The sequence below is a fragment of the Carlito syrichta genome, unplaced genomic scaffold (assembly GCF_000164805.1).
Source record: "Carlito syrichta isolate Samal-C Ts95f unplaced genomic scaffold, Tarsius_syrichta-2.0.1 Scaffold312553, whole genome shotgun sequence".
Classification (NCBI taxonomy): Eukaryota; Metazoa; Chordata; class Mammalia; order Primates; family Tarsiidae; genus Carlito; species Carlito syrichta.
This window is the reverse complement of record NW_007256649.1, coordinates 155,861-169,812: the sequence shown is the minus strand read 5'-3', so window position 1 is coordinate 169,812 and position 13,952 is coordinate 155,861. Positions and strand designations below refer to the sequence as shown.

General features: G+C 40.8%; 1 protein-coding gene across 5 annotated transcripts in view; it reads right to left on the bottom strand.

The window, feature by feature from the left end:
* JAKMIP2 (janus kinase and microtubule interacting protein 2) overlaps window positions 1-13,952 on the bottom strand; it is a 71,067-nt gene that overhangs the window by 26,113 nt on the left and 31,002 nt on the right. For 4 of the 5 annotated variants that reach the window (XR_505121.2, XM_008069923.2, XM_008069925.2 and 1 more), the window contains exons 12-18: window positions 13,324-13,386; window positions 10,684-10,782; window positions 9,431-9,529; window positions 7,684-7,737; window positions 6,773-6,838; window positions 2,402-2,470; window positions 1,125-1,202 (exon numbers count right to left, since the gene is read on the bottom strand). Coding sequence is in view for 4 of the 5 variants with exons in the window: in XM_008069923.2 (XP_008068114.1) it covers window positions 1,125-1,202; window positions 2,402-2,470; window positions 6,773-6,838; window positions 7,684-7,737; window positions 9,431-9,529; window positions 10,684-10,782; window positions 13,324-13,386 (528 nt within the window). In the remaining variant the exon portion in view is untranslated. The remainder of the gene's footprint in view (window positions 1-1,124; window positions 1,203-2,401; window positions 2,471-6,772; window positions 6,839-7,683; window positions 7,738-9,430; window positions 9,530-10,683; window positions 10,783-13,323; window positions 13,387-13,952) is intronic. The other variant, XM_008069926.2, reaches the window with a different exon arrangement.

Below are 13,952 nucleotides of genomic sequence, written 5' to 3'. Positions count from 1 at the left end.
GGCTGTTTCTAAGAAAGCCATAGAAAAACCTCTGCTATAAACTCCTTGGAATATTCCTTAAGTTTGCTCTTTTCCTTTTGATTCATTACTGTGAATTAACTGGGGTAGGGCAGAAGGAGAGAATAAATCAGGCTGGAGTCCGATATTGGAAGCACTGTGATAGGAACTGGGTGGGAGAGAATGGGTGCAGTGTGCTCCTCAACTGGCATCATCTTCTGCCCGTTACCAATGAGGCCCTGCTTGCTGTGGCTGATCATGGCAGGCAAGGCTGTAGGGTCTACAGTCAGACCTATACATACACATTCACCAATTCAGGCAAAGCTCTTGTAACTTCAAACCTTACTTTCCTCATAGGTAAGATGCTAATAATAATCTCACCTAGGCTAGGCATTGTGGCTCACGCCTGTAATTCCAGCACTTTGGAAGGAGAAGGTGATAGGATTGCATGAACCCAGGGGTTGGAGACCAGTCTGGACTACTTGGCAAGCCCTTGTGTCTGCAATACATCAAAAAATTAGCTGGGCATGGTGGCACCCGCCTGTGGTTTCACCTTCTGAAAGGCTGAGGCGGAAGGATAAACTGAGCCCATCAGGTCAAGGCTGGGGTGGCCGTGAGCTTACCACTGCACTTCAGTCTGGGTGACAGAGTAGGACCTCTACTTAAAAACAACAACAACAACAACAACAACAACAACAACAACCCCCAAACTCACCAATACCTCAGGGGGTTGTTGTGAGAAATAAATGAGCTAAAATATGCATAACAAATATTAAACACATTATTATTCGACCACTACGTCAGACCCCTTAAACAACTGGATTTGATTTAATAAAATTTCTCCTTAATCTACACTGCCATCCCATCTGTCCTTCATCTAAATATTATCTAACAGATACTTTATTGTTAAAAATGAAGTACAATGAAATATTAGATATTATAAGAATATGATAACTGCAAAAATCAAGGAATGTACTTGTTCTAAAATTAGAACTAGAAACCAATAAATAAATGACATGCATGTTGTAGTCTATTCAGGTACATAACATAGCAAATTAAACAGGATACTTTACCCATGGCCTATAACTGTAAAGACTTGGAGTGTCTGCATTGCTTGTTGTACCTACCATGTATGCTTGGTCAAGAGCTTGTTTTCTGTAGTCTAATTCTTCTTCCAGATAGCCTTTTATTTTGCAGAACTGTTCCTGTAATAAAGAGCCATATTGATAGAGTCAGCTTAATTAACTAGAAAGTGACATAAACAATGCACTGATTAATGTTTTCTCTATTCTACCATACGACCAGTCATTGGTATTTGTAGAGTCATGGGTTTTGTCTGTTAGGGAGATCATTCAAGTAAGGTCTCACACAAGTAAGGTTAAAATAAATGGAAAGAAGCAAAAAGAATGAAAAAAACCACATGGACTGCTCTAAAAGATTTTGAATGCCTGTATGAGTGTATAGATCAATATAGATTTTGACAAGTGTTAAATAACAAGTCTACCTGTGTAAAAATATCGTGATACTATGTTTTTTGTAAGAATGTTATAAAATGTAACATAGCAGGATTATATGATAAATAAGTTTAACTTATACACTGTGATAGATGCATGATGCATACAGTCAGCAAACACAAAAACAAGTAACAATGTCAAGAGTGGGTGGGATCCCCCCATACACCACTTCTGAATGGTGTGTGCCCTGCCACACAGCAGTATGAGCTGGGAGACATAAGGCTGACACTCTCAGTTTCTGTGTGCCTCTCCTCTCAGGAGCATTCACCATTCACATGTAAAACTGCATCTTTGTGTACAACATAGGTCCAAGTACAAGTCCACTCCTTCTTTGGGTACTTAATTGAAGCATTAGGTTTGGAAAATTTCCAAAGTACAGCATGTTTGAGGGGGAAGGCTATAACTTGAAATTGTTGGATACTTCTGGCAATTTTTTCCCATGGTCTATATACAAAATAATGGAAACAAAATAATGTAAAGATGACGCAATTTCATCAGTGCCACATCAAAGTGGTAGGACAACTTCATTTTCCATTTGCCTTGTACATTTTTCTTTCTTTCTTTTTTTTTTTTGAGTTGGAGTCTCACTCTGTCACCCAGACTGGAGTGCAGTGGCACCCTCCTGGCCACTGCAGCCTCAACCTGCTGTCCTCCGGCGATCCTTCTGCCTCAGCCTTCCAAGTAGCCGGAATTACAGGCATGCGCTACCACGCCTGGCTGATTTTTTGATTTATTGTAGAGATGAGGTCTTGCTGCCCAGGCGGGTCTTGAACCTGCGGTCTCAGGCAATCCACTCACCTCAGCCTCCCAAAGGCGTGGGATTACAGGCCGAGCCACCGAGCCTGGCTACATTTTTCTTAATTGCTCTAATACCTCATGTTTGTACTCACCATGTCACTTTCCAATTCCATCATTTTCTGGTGCAGGGCAGCTTCTGCTCCTTCAATCTGCTGTATCCACTATAGAGTTAACAAAACAAAAGTGTTTGGCATGATTGTTTGATATGGCATCCATATCAAACTGTGAACTGTCCACTGGGTGTTCAGTCTCTTCCCCTTATACCTCAGAAAGCAGACTGAGGCGTGAAGTCAACATTTACCACATTTTTTATCAATTAGTCATAAACAAGACTATAGCCTTTGTTCATTCATTCAACAGGTACATTTGGTGACTATCAGGTGTCACACTGGCTACTAGGGCTTCAGAGCTGAGCAAGACTAACAAGACTTCTGCCCTCACTGGAGGACACCATGGAGGCTTTCTCAGAGCTGATCACTGCACTGGGGTCTGAAGACTGAGTGACAGTGGCTGGAAAAAAAATGAGGAGGATGTTCCCAGCAGAAGGGTCATCATGTCCAATAGTTCCACAGCTGGAGGAAGCATGATATGAGAAAGAAGCCCAGACAGACTGAAAAATGGTAATTTTTCAATATTAAAACTGATTTCAACAAAGTGGGAATTATTTTTTGTTAAGTAGAGACATTTAAAATCAGATATTCTGAGTGTCTTTCCTAATACTCAGAATGTATCATTCTGTTATATAGTTTTGATATTAGCAGTAATAAATACCCTGAATGAGTTAAGACATTAAATAATATGTACGGTTTAATAGAACAAATTATTATAAAGGGTTTCCATCAAGTTAAGTGTCAGCTTATAGCTTGGGGAGGCAACGGGGCATCACAATGGCGTGGGCGGCTCTGGAGAGAAACCGCTTTGGCTCTAATTTCAATTTCAGCTTTTCATGGGTGGGTAGCATTGGAAGGCTACCCGATTTCTCTAAGTGTCAAGTTTCTTAATTGTAGAATGGGATTAGTAACAATGTAGAAATGAAAGGAGGTAAATCTTGTGAGGCTCTGTCTGCCTGGTACCGCATATGCCAGTGGCACCCACTACCAGGCAGTGCCTTTTAGTCTGTCTGTGATAAAATAACCAGTGCACTGAGCATGTCTATAGACTGGAACCTCGATATTTATGAGGAGACCCACACCCAACCTCCCCGTTGCCACGGGGAACATGGTGAAAGAAAAAAGGCATGCTGGGACTGACTGCAAAGGAGCTCACTTCTTGGTTCTTTGTACATATACGTGGCATCCCCTTGACCAGTTTCGGTAATAAGCCCTATAAATGGACCTACTGCAAGGGTACTGTAAATGGTGTTCTGTAAATGGTGTTCTGTAAAGGGCACATGGTCAGTCAGTATTAAAATTCTTCCTTTTGCTTGCTGCCAATTTGTCTTCAGGAAACATTTTGCTTTAATCATGCTTTTAAGAGCACTGTGAACAGAAGTTGTTAAATCATGAGCTGTAGCTATAGATTTGTGTGTTGACTCCTCCTTCTTCCTACTTGTGTAACCCAGGACAGGTTACTGACTATCCCAAGCCTTAGTTCCCTAATATGTAAAATAAAAATAGTGGCACCTCAATGTACATTACCTGGGTCACAGATACACTAAAAGCCGAGACTTTACTACTATGCAACATATTCATGTAACAGAAATGCACATGCACCCCTTATGTTCATGCAAATAAAAAAAATCGTGGTACCTGCAGGATGGTCCTGAGGAACAGTGCGCTGATATATGCACGGTGTTAGCATAGTACCCAGCCCATGTTATGTCGTCACTCGAGGGCATTGCTATTACTTTTAATACAAAGACACAACTGACTGGCTTGATGGGATTTTGTGCAGGCTAAAGATCACGCACCCATATAGCAGAATGCTATTCAAATTGGTAGCCTCAGAAAATTCAAAGTTGACACTTGGAATTACTTGGAAGCAGAAATTATCTGTGAATCCCAGAGGCAGGAGGTGATTCTAATCTGCACACAGTGAAGGTCTGCACAAAAGGCAGCGGCGCAGATGTGACACATCAGGGCAGGCTTGCTCACTGAGAACCTAGTTTTCTACCACAATGCTGGACACACAGTCATCACTCAGGTGATTGCCTACAAGTTTGCCCAGTGTTTGCAAAGGAGGTAAGTAGAGGTAGGGGAGAATCTGCCAGGGCTCTAACAGCTCAGCTCCCATGCGCTCTGCAAAGCTTGCCTCCCACTTTTATAGGGCATGGAAGGGGAATTTGGTGCAATCGTCAAGACTCAGGAACCAGACCATAGTTGTGAATCCTGATTCCATCAACTTCCCGCTGTGTGAGCTTGGGCAGTTACCTAGCTTCTCTAGACATCAAAAGCTCAAAAGAAGACTGTGCTGGCGTTGGTTTTGACTAACCTCAGTGACACCCTACCCACGCAGGCAGAGGATGGAAGACCTTCTTTCAACTCAGAAAACATTAGGCACATGGGGTTATTTTCTCTTTCTTTTCCCTCCCTGGTCCTCATCTTTCATCGAACCAGTTCCTTGCAGCCCTAAACCAAGCGATTTTTTTCTTCACAATGAAGAACTGCAGCCCTTCAAAACTCTGACTGAATGAGACTCTCTGGCTATCACTGCCAAACAAATGCAGAAGTGGAGGTACAGACTGTGTGCTCTTCATCATTGTGTCTCCTTTTGTGTTGCTGGAATGGGGTCCTGTGGATATTCACAAATTCACCCCTTCATTCCTTCAGTCCTCATGTATGGATCATCTATCACATGTGTTGGACTGGTATGATCACCTCAAGCATAAAAGGCAGGGGGAGCCAATACCACATTGGCCCTGATGGGGCTTGGAGTCCAGTGGTAATTAGATGGGAGTATAGCTGTGTGTGTGTGTGTGTGTGTGTGTGTGTGTGTGTGTGTGTGTGTTTGTGTGTGTGTAACAGATGCCAACAGGCAGTACAACACAACTGTTAGAAGTCATGGGAGCAGAAGCACAGGCCCCTGTGGAAACACTGAAAAGGAATACTCAGCCCAGCATGCGTGACTAGAAGGGCTTCCTATGTGTGGAAATCCTGATGGCGGAAGGGAAGATGGAAATATCTTCCAGGTCAAGAGAACAATGTAAAGGACCAAGGGTGGGAGGGGAAAGGGGAGGAGAGAGGGAGAGAGAAGGGGTGCCAGGTAAGGGTCAAATCCCAGAGGGTCCACTTGCCAAATTCTGGATTCTAGACCTTCTGTTAGGGACAATGTGGTATTATTAATTTGCTGGGGAGGGGAGAAAGAAAGTAATCAGGTCTGTCATTAAACTGTGAAGGAAGAAAGTTTTCTTTAAAGAGAAAATCCCAGATTTCATGTCATTTCACAAGTAAATACTTCAATATGCATGTCTAACAGATAGGGCCTTTCTTTAAAAAAAAAAAATCACCACAAGGCAATTTTCACACTTAGCAAAATTAACATTAATTCCTTTTGTCATCTGACACCTAGTCCATATTAAAATTTCTCCAGTTGTTGGCAAAATGCCCTTAAAAAACCAAAAAACACCTGGGTTGCTTAAATTTGGATCCAAAAAAGAATTACTTAATTATTTCTTAAGTATGTTTTTATTTTATAGTAATACTTCTTTCTTACTCCCTCATTTTTTATGTCACTATTTTGTTTGAGTAACTCAATTGTGTCATTTGACCTTTAGAAGTCCTTCACTTCAGAGTAGAGAAAACCGACTGCTTGCTCTCATTCTATCCAAACATTTGCACGTGACTTTCAACTATGTGCTGATTATTTTCTTTTTTTTAAAGATAGAATTTTACCATGTTGCCCAGGCAGTGGCTATTCACAGGCGCCATCACAGATCACCACAGGCTTGACTTCTTGGGCTCAAGTAATCCTCCTGCCTGGGCCTCTTAGTAGCTGGGAGACCACATGTACCACCTACCAGCTTTCTGCACTGCTTCCAGAGGCACTGTGAATACAAGTCACCTGGCCTCTCACTTGGCTTCTCTTGGTCTTGCCATTAATGGTCCTAGCAGAGCACCCTCAGTGTTGGTTTTGTCCTGATAGTCCCCACACTGGGCTCTGGATAAGGTGGCAGGGAGCTACCTCACAGCCCCAGGATTAGCTGGAACTGGCAAGCAAACACACCATGAAAGGTCTCTGACAAGAGTGGGGCTCCAGCTTCCTGCCTCTTCACACAGCTCTTCTGGGTGAGTTTCCCATGTTTAAGGGACTTTAAAGTAAAAATTACCCCCAACCCCATATCAGTGTGTACACTTTTCTTTTGTGTGTTTTCATTCTATCTGGGTTGAGTCATCCTTAAAAATAAATGTGTATCACATATTCAACGACATGAAGTTGTGGGCAAGGAAACACCCTACACACACTACCCTGCACGTTGCATGTATGACAGACTAGGAGATGACGTGAATTGTTAGCACAACTCTTACCTTCTCTGCCAGGGACAGCACAGTGCTGGCCTGAATTATGGCCACTTGTTCCTCATTTCTTAAATTCTGGAAAATAAAGAACAAAAGAAATAAGCTAAAGAAACACATGATATGGACACTATAGAAAGCCCTGCCTGCCAGTCACAGACAGCACCACATGTGCACGCATGGGATCTTGGTGAGTTCCTACTCCGTTTAGTAATAACTCTTATCAAAGAGTTCATTCAAAACCTGAGAGAAGTACAGCAAATGTGGTTTTTTACATTTCGTTAATATTTGACTTTGTGTTACTGTAAACATACTTCATTAATAGTCATGTTAGGAGAAGACAGAAACCAAAATGAATTCAAGAGCAATCTCGTAATAGCAATTTTGAAGATTTTATTAATTCTGCTTTCTCCTTTTGATACTTCAAGGGGAAAAGCAGTGATTTCTTATACCTATCTGCATCACTCACAATGAATGTCCTCCCTAAATTAATATGCCTTGATCCTGTCGGGAAGGTGTTTTCAGAGAGAAAATAGATTACGGCTTTATGGCCCATTTCTATGGGGCTACCAACAACCCTAGTATTGTGTCTGCAGTTGCATGGCTGATTAATTTCACACCAGATGCCTCTGAGCCACAGTCAGACAGTCATTAGCTTTAATCACTGCAGATGCAGTCGGCATTCAAACTTGAAACCTGCCCATGAGAAGCACTCCATGGTCTCATTTCTACTACCTTCCAGAGACCCTTCCGAGCACTCAGCCAGGTTGTCCGATCAACTGTGGATTCTTTCAGGGAGCTGTGGCCTTGAGTGAACATGGCCTCTCATTTACTCCCATTCACACATGGTGCATTTGGAAAGTGCTTCCTGTCTGTTTAGGCAGAGTCATGTCTACACTATACTCAGTCAATTCATTACTCACCCCGTTATCACCCAAGATATCAAGTTGCTTTATGAGGTCAGGGATGTTCACATCCTGCAAAATCAAGGAGAGGCAATCAAGTCAGAGACAAACATGGTTGACTCTTCCCTCAGTGCCTGAACATAAAGCCAGAGGAAAACATTTCAGAGCCTGAACCTCCTTGAATGGTTTCCATCAGAAACACCTGGTTTTAAGTTTCTACGCTGATGCTTAAGAGCAGCGTGAACTGAGGCCAATGACTTAACAGTTCATTCTTAATTTTGCTAGTTGCAAAATGAATACCTACTTCATAGGCTGATCTTGAGAACAAAGAGACTGTGTAGGAAAGAGTCTAGCATGTAGTAAGGACTTGCAATATACTCACTAATTCTTTTTCTTAATTGCCAAATTCTTTTTCAATTATGATTGTATTCAGGCATACAGTATTAGATAATAAAAATAAAAAATCAACCAATTTCATTCTAGTTAGCATATTCCTGACCTAGTTGATTTTTGACTGCCATACAGAAAACTATAGTGCAGTTCCTTTTTTTTTTTTTAGATGTTTAGCATTAATTTCATCCTGTGGAAAACAGCTTGTATTTACTCGATTCCTTAGTCAATTTGAAGCAGGAGAACTCCATCTGAAAGAGTTTTCTTGGATATAAGTCACATCCATTGGATTAGGTTGTTTGTGATTTACCTAAGAAAAATCATCTAAGTAAAAGACAAAGTGAATTGTTTTTCAGTTAATTAAGCAGAAATCAAACAATTGCTTTGGTTTACAAATCTCCATGCAGTCTGGAAGGCTGCAAGTTTAAACACTTTGGAAATGGTTTCAGATGGAAGATAAAGAAGCAGTTTTACTACACAGTTTTCCCCTGACTTTTCACTTTGTTAGTCCCATGTCCTGCTCTTACTTGTATTCAAACAGCAGTAGAGCAGAGCCCTACTGCCTGGAAAGGGAAAGAGCTCACTCTTAGGTAGAAAGAAGGCAATTACAGCATATCTGTCTGGCAGCTCAGCGTGGGAGCAGGAAGGGCCATGCAGAAGTGGAAGGAGAGCCCGGAAGAGCAAGAGGCGTCCTAGCTCTGCGCTGGGGACACACATTCACACTGTGATCTCACTACAGTAGAAGGACAATATGTTTCCTGGGAGACAAAGCTACCTCAATGCAATTTTAATATTTAAAACGTAACCAGTAGCACTAAAGAGATAATTATATTTTATCTAATAAGCAACATGTTATAAACCGTAAGTCCTTCCAAAAGAGAAATCTTCCCTAAATTAAACATATCAAAAGACATGGAGACTAGGTGGTTTTAAGGTCCTTTCTAACTCTGACATTCCACAATTATGAATTCCACAGCACTGAGAATGGCATGACAAGGGGACTCAACAAATACTTTATCTGGCAGACTTGAAATAAGTTTTTAAATATGTGTTAAATGTATTTCATCCTTCTCCTAGATAATTAAGGCTAATTATCTCAATAAATATTTTGATACTGCATCACTCTTTCTGCTACTCTGTTCTAAATAATCATGGTTGCCCGTGTTATCTGCTGTTACCATTTGTACATCCCTCACACATTTTGGTTTATGTTTCATTGATTTTCCAGTATATGCGACTATTTTCAATTCCCATGTATCTTGTATCAAAATGACATAGAGTGACTGAAAGACATGACAGTTAAGCAGACTCCTCTTTTCCAATTCCCCGTTTTCCTAATGTCCACACACATAAAAACATTGTTACGTCTGCCTACCTTGACACCTTCTTTCATACAGTAGATCTGCAGAGCACTCACACCATCTGAGAATGGGTGAATTTGTAGATTAAATGGAGGGGATCGTCTCTCTCTCTCCTTGAAATACAGTGAAGAATATATGCAAATTTTAAAAAAGGAACAACTGATTAAACACTAAGCCAATGGTCTCTTTTATGCTATTTCAGCAGTTTATCAATGTGGTTAGGCAAAAAAAAAGGAAAATTCAAACTGAAGATGTTCATACTGAAATTTAATGGAAAACAACTGAAGCGACTAGTCAACTAAGAGGTAGGGGAAAAAAATTTATAGATGGTATCATCCATTCTTGCAATTGTTTTGATTAGGGAAATGGGGGGAGTGGAGTTCCAGTTTAAACTGTAAGAATATTTAGGTTTGAGATATCACAGAGAGTGGTCTTGCCATGAAGTTTTATGGCAGCTAATGGCCTCTTGCATATTCAATCCATTCAAGCTTCATGAGTAAGGTACATGGGCTACAAAGGATGACTTTCTCATCTTCACTGCTGTATGCCTGCTGCTAACCTTGTATCCAGACCTAATCTGAGATAACCTCAAGAAGAAATTGTTGGCAAAATAACAGAGAAAGCAGAGGGCAATTTTCCTTATATTAAACACACATTCAACCAGATCCTAAGTGAGACTCCACAAATCTGATTTGATTTGTTTTACTGGAAAAACAAAAAACAATTCTGCAATTTGGTCAGATTAATCGAGGTGGTTCCTAAAACAAGTTACCTTGCTTCTTAGTCTTTTTTTTTGCATAAAAAAGGGACTAAAACATTTACTTATATATTCAAATTAACTATAAAATATTTATATATATACCACATTTTGAAATATAATTCTTGAAATAACATTTTTAGTGAGTCAAAATTCAATGAAGGATGGACATGATTATTTAAAAGCAATGAAATATTGAGGAGCTTTGAAATCTATTTTTTAAATTATTCATTAGTCTTATTTATGAAAGCAGCAGTGTTGAAAGCACGGTAGCTGAGCATACAGTTTTGAGTCACATCAAGGCTTTCCCATTTACTAGGCATGAGACGGGCAGCTCATTTAATCTCAGCTATAGATCTTGAGGGTGACTTTGAGGTCCAAAAGAGAATATGAATCTGAAAAGCTTAGTTCAACCCCTTGCTCCTCCAGGTGCTCAGGGTGTGTACATTGTTAGGGTTATTTTTATCATCATCATCATCATCATCATCATCATCATCATCATCTCCTTACTTCTAGCTCTAGGTTTCGAAACTCCAGCAGCTCATTCTGGTCTCTGGCGTCTTGTAGTTCCTGTTGTAACCGATGATTTTCTGCCTCCTGTTTTTCTATCTAATAAAGTAAATCCTGAGGTTAGGAGAGTATTGCAAAAGCACCTACAAGTTTGCAAAGCAAGCATGGGTAGTGTTCATTTATTCAGCGAAGACGTCTTCCAGACCATGAAAAACAGTTCCCAAGGACACGTGAATAAAATAGGTCTTTGGCTTTTCTTCTAGTTACCCTTCAGTCAGGTTTTTTGAGTCATAGAGAAAAATGCCAGAAGGCATCTCTGTTCTTGTGAATGGTGGCTCTGAGAACACTCACTGGCCCTCGTGATAGGTCAGAGATGTATATTAGAACCCAGAGTTAATGGTATAAGTAAGGAGAACTGACACTCTCATTTCTGGAGTTACAAGTTGTCTGGAAAATAATTTTTTTAAAAGAGCTCTCATCATATACAAAGCTTTGCTGAGTTTCACTTACTCCAGAATAAAGCCAAACTCTTTAATTTGGAATTCAACAACTTGATAATCTGAATACAATGTAGCTTTCCAGTTTTAAACATTATCACTGTCATCTCTCAATACACACTTACATGTGATCAGACACACACTACAGTCTTGAAACCCTGATCTGCCCAAAGAACTGACTACTTCAGGAACTCTATGTCTACTCATCTTTCCCCTGGAGAGTTTTCCCCATCTCCTTTTTTATGTGAGAAAATCCTGCACTTCCTTGAACACCAAGCTCTAATGTTTTAACACCCTTCCCAGTCTACCTCTTCAGAAGTGACACCTCTTCCTTTTATTTTCTTATGGGACCTCTAGCATAAGCTGGGAAGCAGGGAATTCAGTTAGTTGTGTGAAAATGTGCCTCCCCCTATAGACAACACCTGTGTCTGACTCATCTTTGGATTTTAAGAGATCAGAAAATCTTTATGAAGTACAGTAGGTTTTGGGCCTCCCTTGACATAAGTTGTATGGGTGGGTATTATGCTCAGTAACTATTTAAAATGTTTCATTTAGAAGTATGAACCCAGGTGCTTTTCTATCATAGGATGACTCTTACTTTCCCAAATATATGCACTTGGAGCCAAATTTTGGATTCACTGTCACTTCTGTTGTCCTTTTATTCTTAGACACTTGAAATCAGACACTCTCCCTTTAGCCTAAAGAAATCAAGACTAAAGGAAATCAGATAGAAGACATGAAGGGATAACTTTTTGATATGACAAAGACATGTAATAACACTTATTACTGGGTATCTCCAAGACTAATAGGAAAATAAAGGTGGAGAAATAGTGAGACATTATATGACATTAATCAAAGTTGTTAACTCAAATTCTCTACCTTAGAAATTTGTGGTCTAGTGAACTTTCAAAAGTTTTTAGAATTTGACACAGTTTATAAAGGAGATTCCACTATCCTAGAATCTTGTGTTGAATCAGTAATGAGGTATGTGGGGAGATTGCTGGGTCTGGCGATTAGTGAAGCAACTGATCAGTGGTTTCCAGGCTGCAATTCACAGACCAGACCAGCGCCAATGAGGAATCTTCACAAGGCCTTCCTGAGGGTACCACATCTCAATTTTGAGATACCTAGCCACCCTCTGTATGATGTATATACCACCTACACATCTATACATCTATATAATGTACACATCAGCTCTATCTCATACCATGCAGAGTGAGACAACTTTGCCAGACTTGGCGGGGGGGGCATCCTTTTCCCCCTTCTCATGCTTACCAAGGGGTTCTGGTTAATTCTTATTGTTTGTTAATACTTTTTAAAAATTTGGTATAAATAATTCTAATCACTTTGGATTGATCTACAGAATTATTTTCCTTACTCATATGAGTTTTCAAACTCTGTTTTTATCAGGGATAAAATCACATTATTTTGTAAACTTTCACTAAATTTGTGGAAGGTAAATACCAAAAGAAAAGCCACTTTTGAATGAACAATGTTCTCTGTTAGGATTAATTGCCCCAAATCAATAGCCTATGTTCAGATGAGCAAAATTAATAATATCTATTGGACCTAAGCCATGTTTTTGTATCTTCGTTTGTGGGTCAACTTTCTGGGCATACTGTTTTGTGCTTCAAATGCATGTAAACAAAATTCTTTCCTTAAAAAAAAAAAAAAAAGGAAAGAAACAGCCAAGCTTAACAAAAAAGATTAAAAGTGGGAATACAAGTCTATGCTGGGTTGTGGCATGTTCTTGGAGTCACATTCTGTCACTTGTTTGCACAAAATGACAAGTTCTATTCACAGAGGTTTTTGGGAGATGGCCAGCCACACAGGATGTGTGCATGTGTGTGTATATACACATGTATAGTCTACATGCAGTATATGTAACATGGTTGACAGATCGGGAGGTTTCAGATCACATCCTTTCCAGTCTGCACAACGCCCAGCGCAGAGCCATGCACACGTATCACTTCACTGATGGTGATGGCGGTGACAGGATGTGGGTGAGCACACAGCCGAGCACAGCACAGCCCGGAAAAGCTTCCTCTCCCCGGCCCCTGTGCCACTCCTGAGAGCACCCCCTGCTGCTCCTGGATCTTGTCACTTTTTCCTCTGCCCCACTAGGGTGTTGCGCCCAACATACCTTTTCTAAAAGCTCCTGGTTTCTCTTAATGAAAAGTTGTTTATCTTCTACCCAGTGTGAATCCTGTTTGACAAAGAATATCGCGCAGTCAGCATTTCAGAGTGGCACGAGAGAGCCTGTGTTGTCAAACCACTTTGCCAGAGCTGTCTTCTGTCTGCCCAGTTTGTTTGCCTGCCAACGCCTGGTAAATGACGCCCACCCCTGCTGGCTCCTTCTTTAACAAGTTGCCAGAAAAATTTAACCCCCTTTTCATCCTCTACCATTTTCAGTCTGAATAATCCAGGACCAGCCTTCTGGGGACTCAGAAGTGACCACACAGGCAAAAAGTGAAAGGGGTCAGAATACACACAGGCTAGATACATATGGATGGAAACACTAAAATGCAGGACCATAAATGCAGCAGAGAGGCAAGGGACGCAGCTGGAGGGGTGGGTCTGAGTCTCAGCAGCCCAGACCAGCTTTGGGCTATGTGTACAGGGCTCCTCTTCCTCTCCATCGTCTCTCCTGCCCAACCTTGTTTACTGCTGTGGCTGGCTCACACTGGCCAGAAATTCAGAGTTGCACATTCTGACAGTTTGAAAAAGATCACTGTGGAGAGCCAAGCAGAGTCTTGGATGTGGCTCATGCAC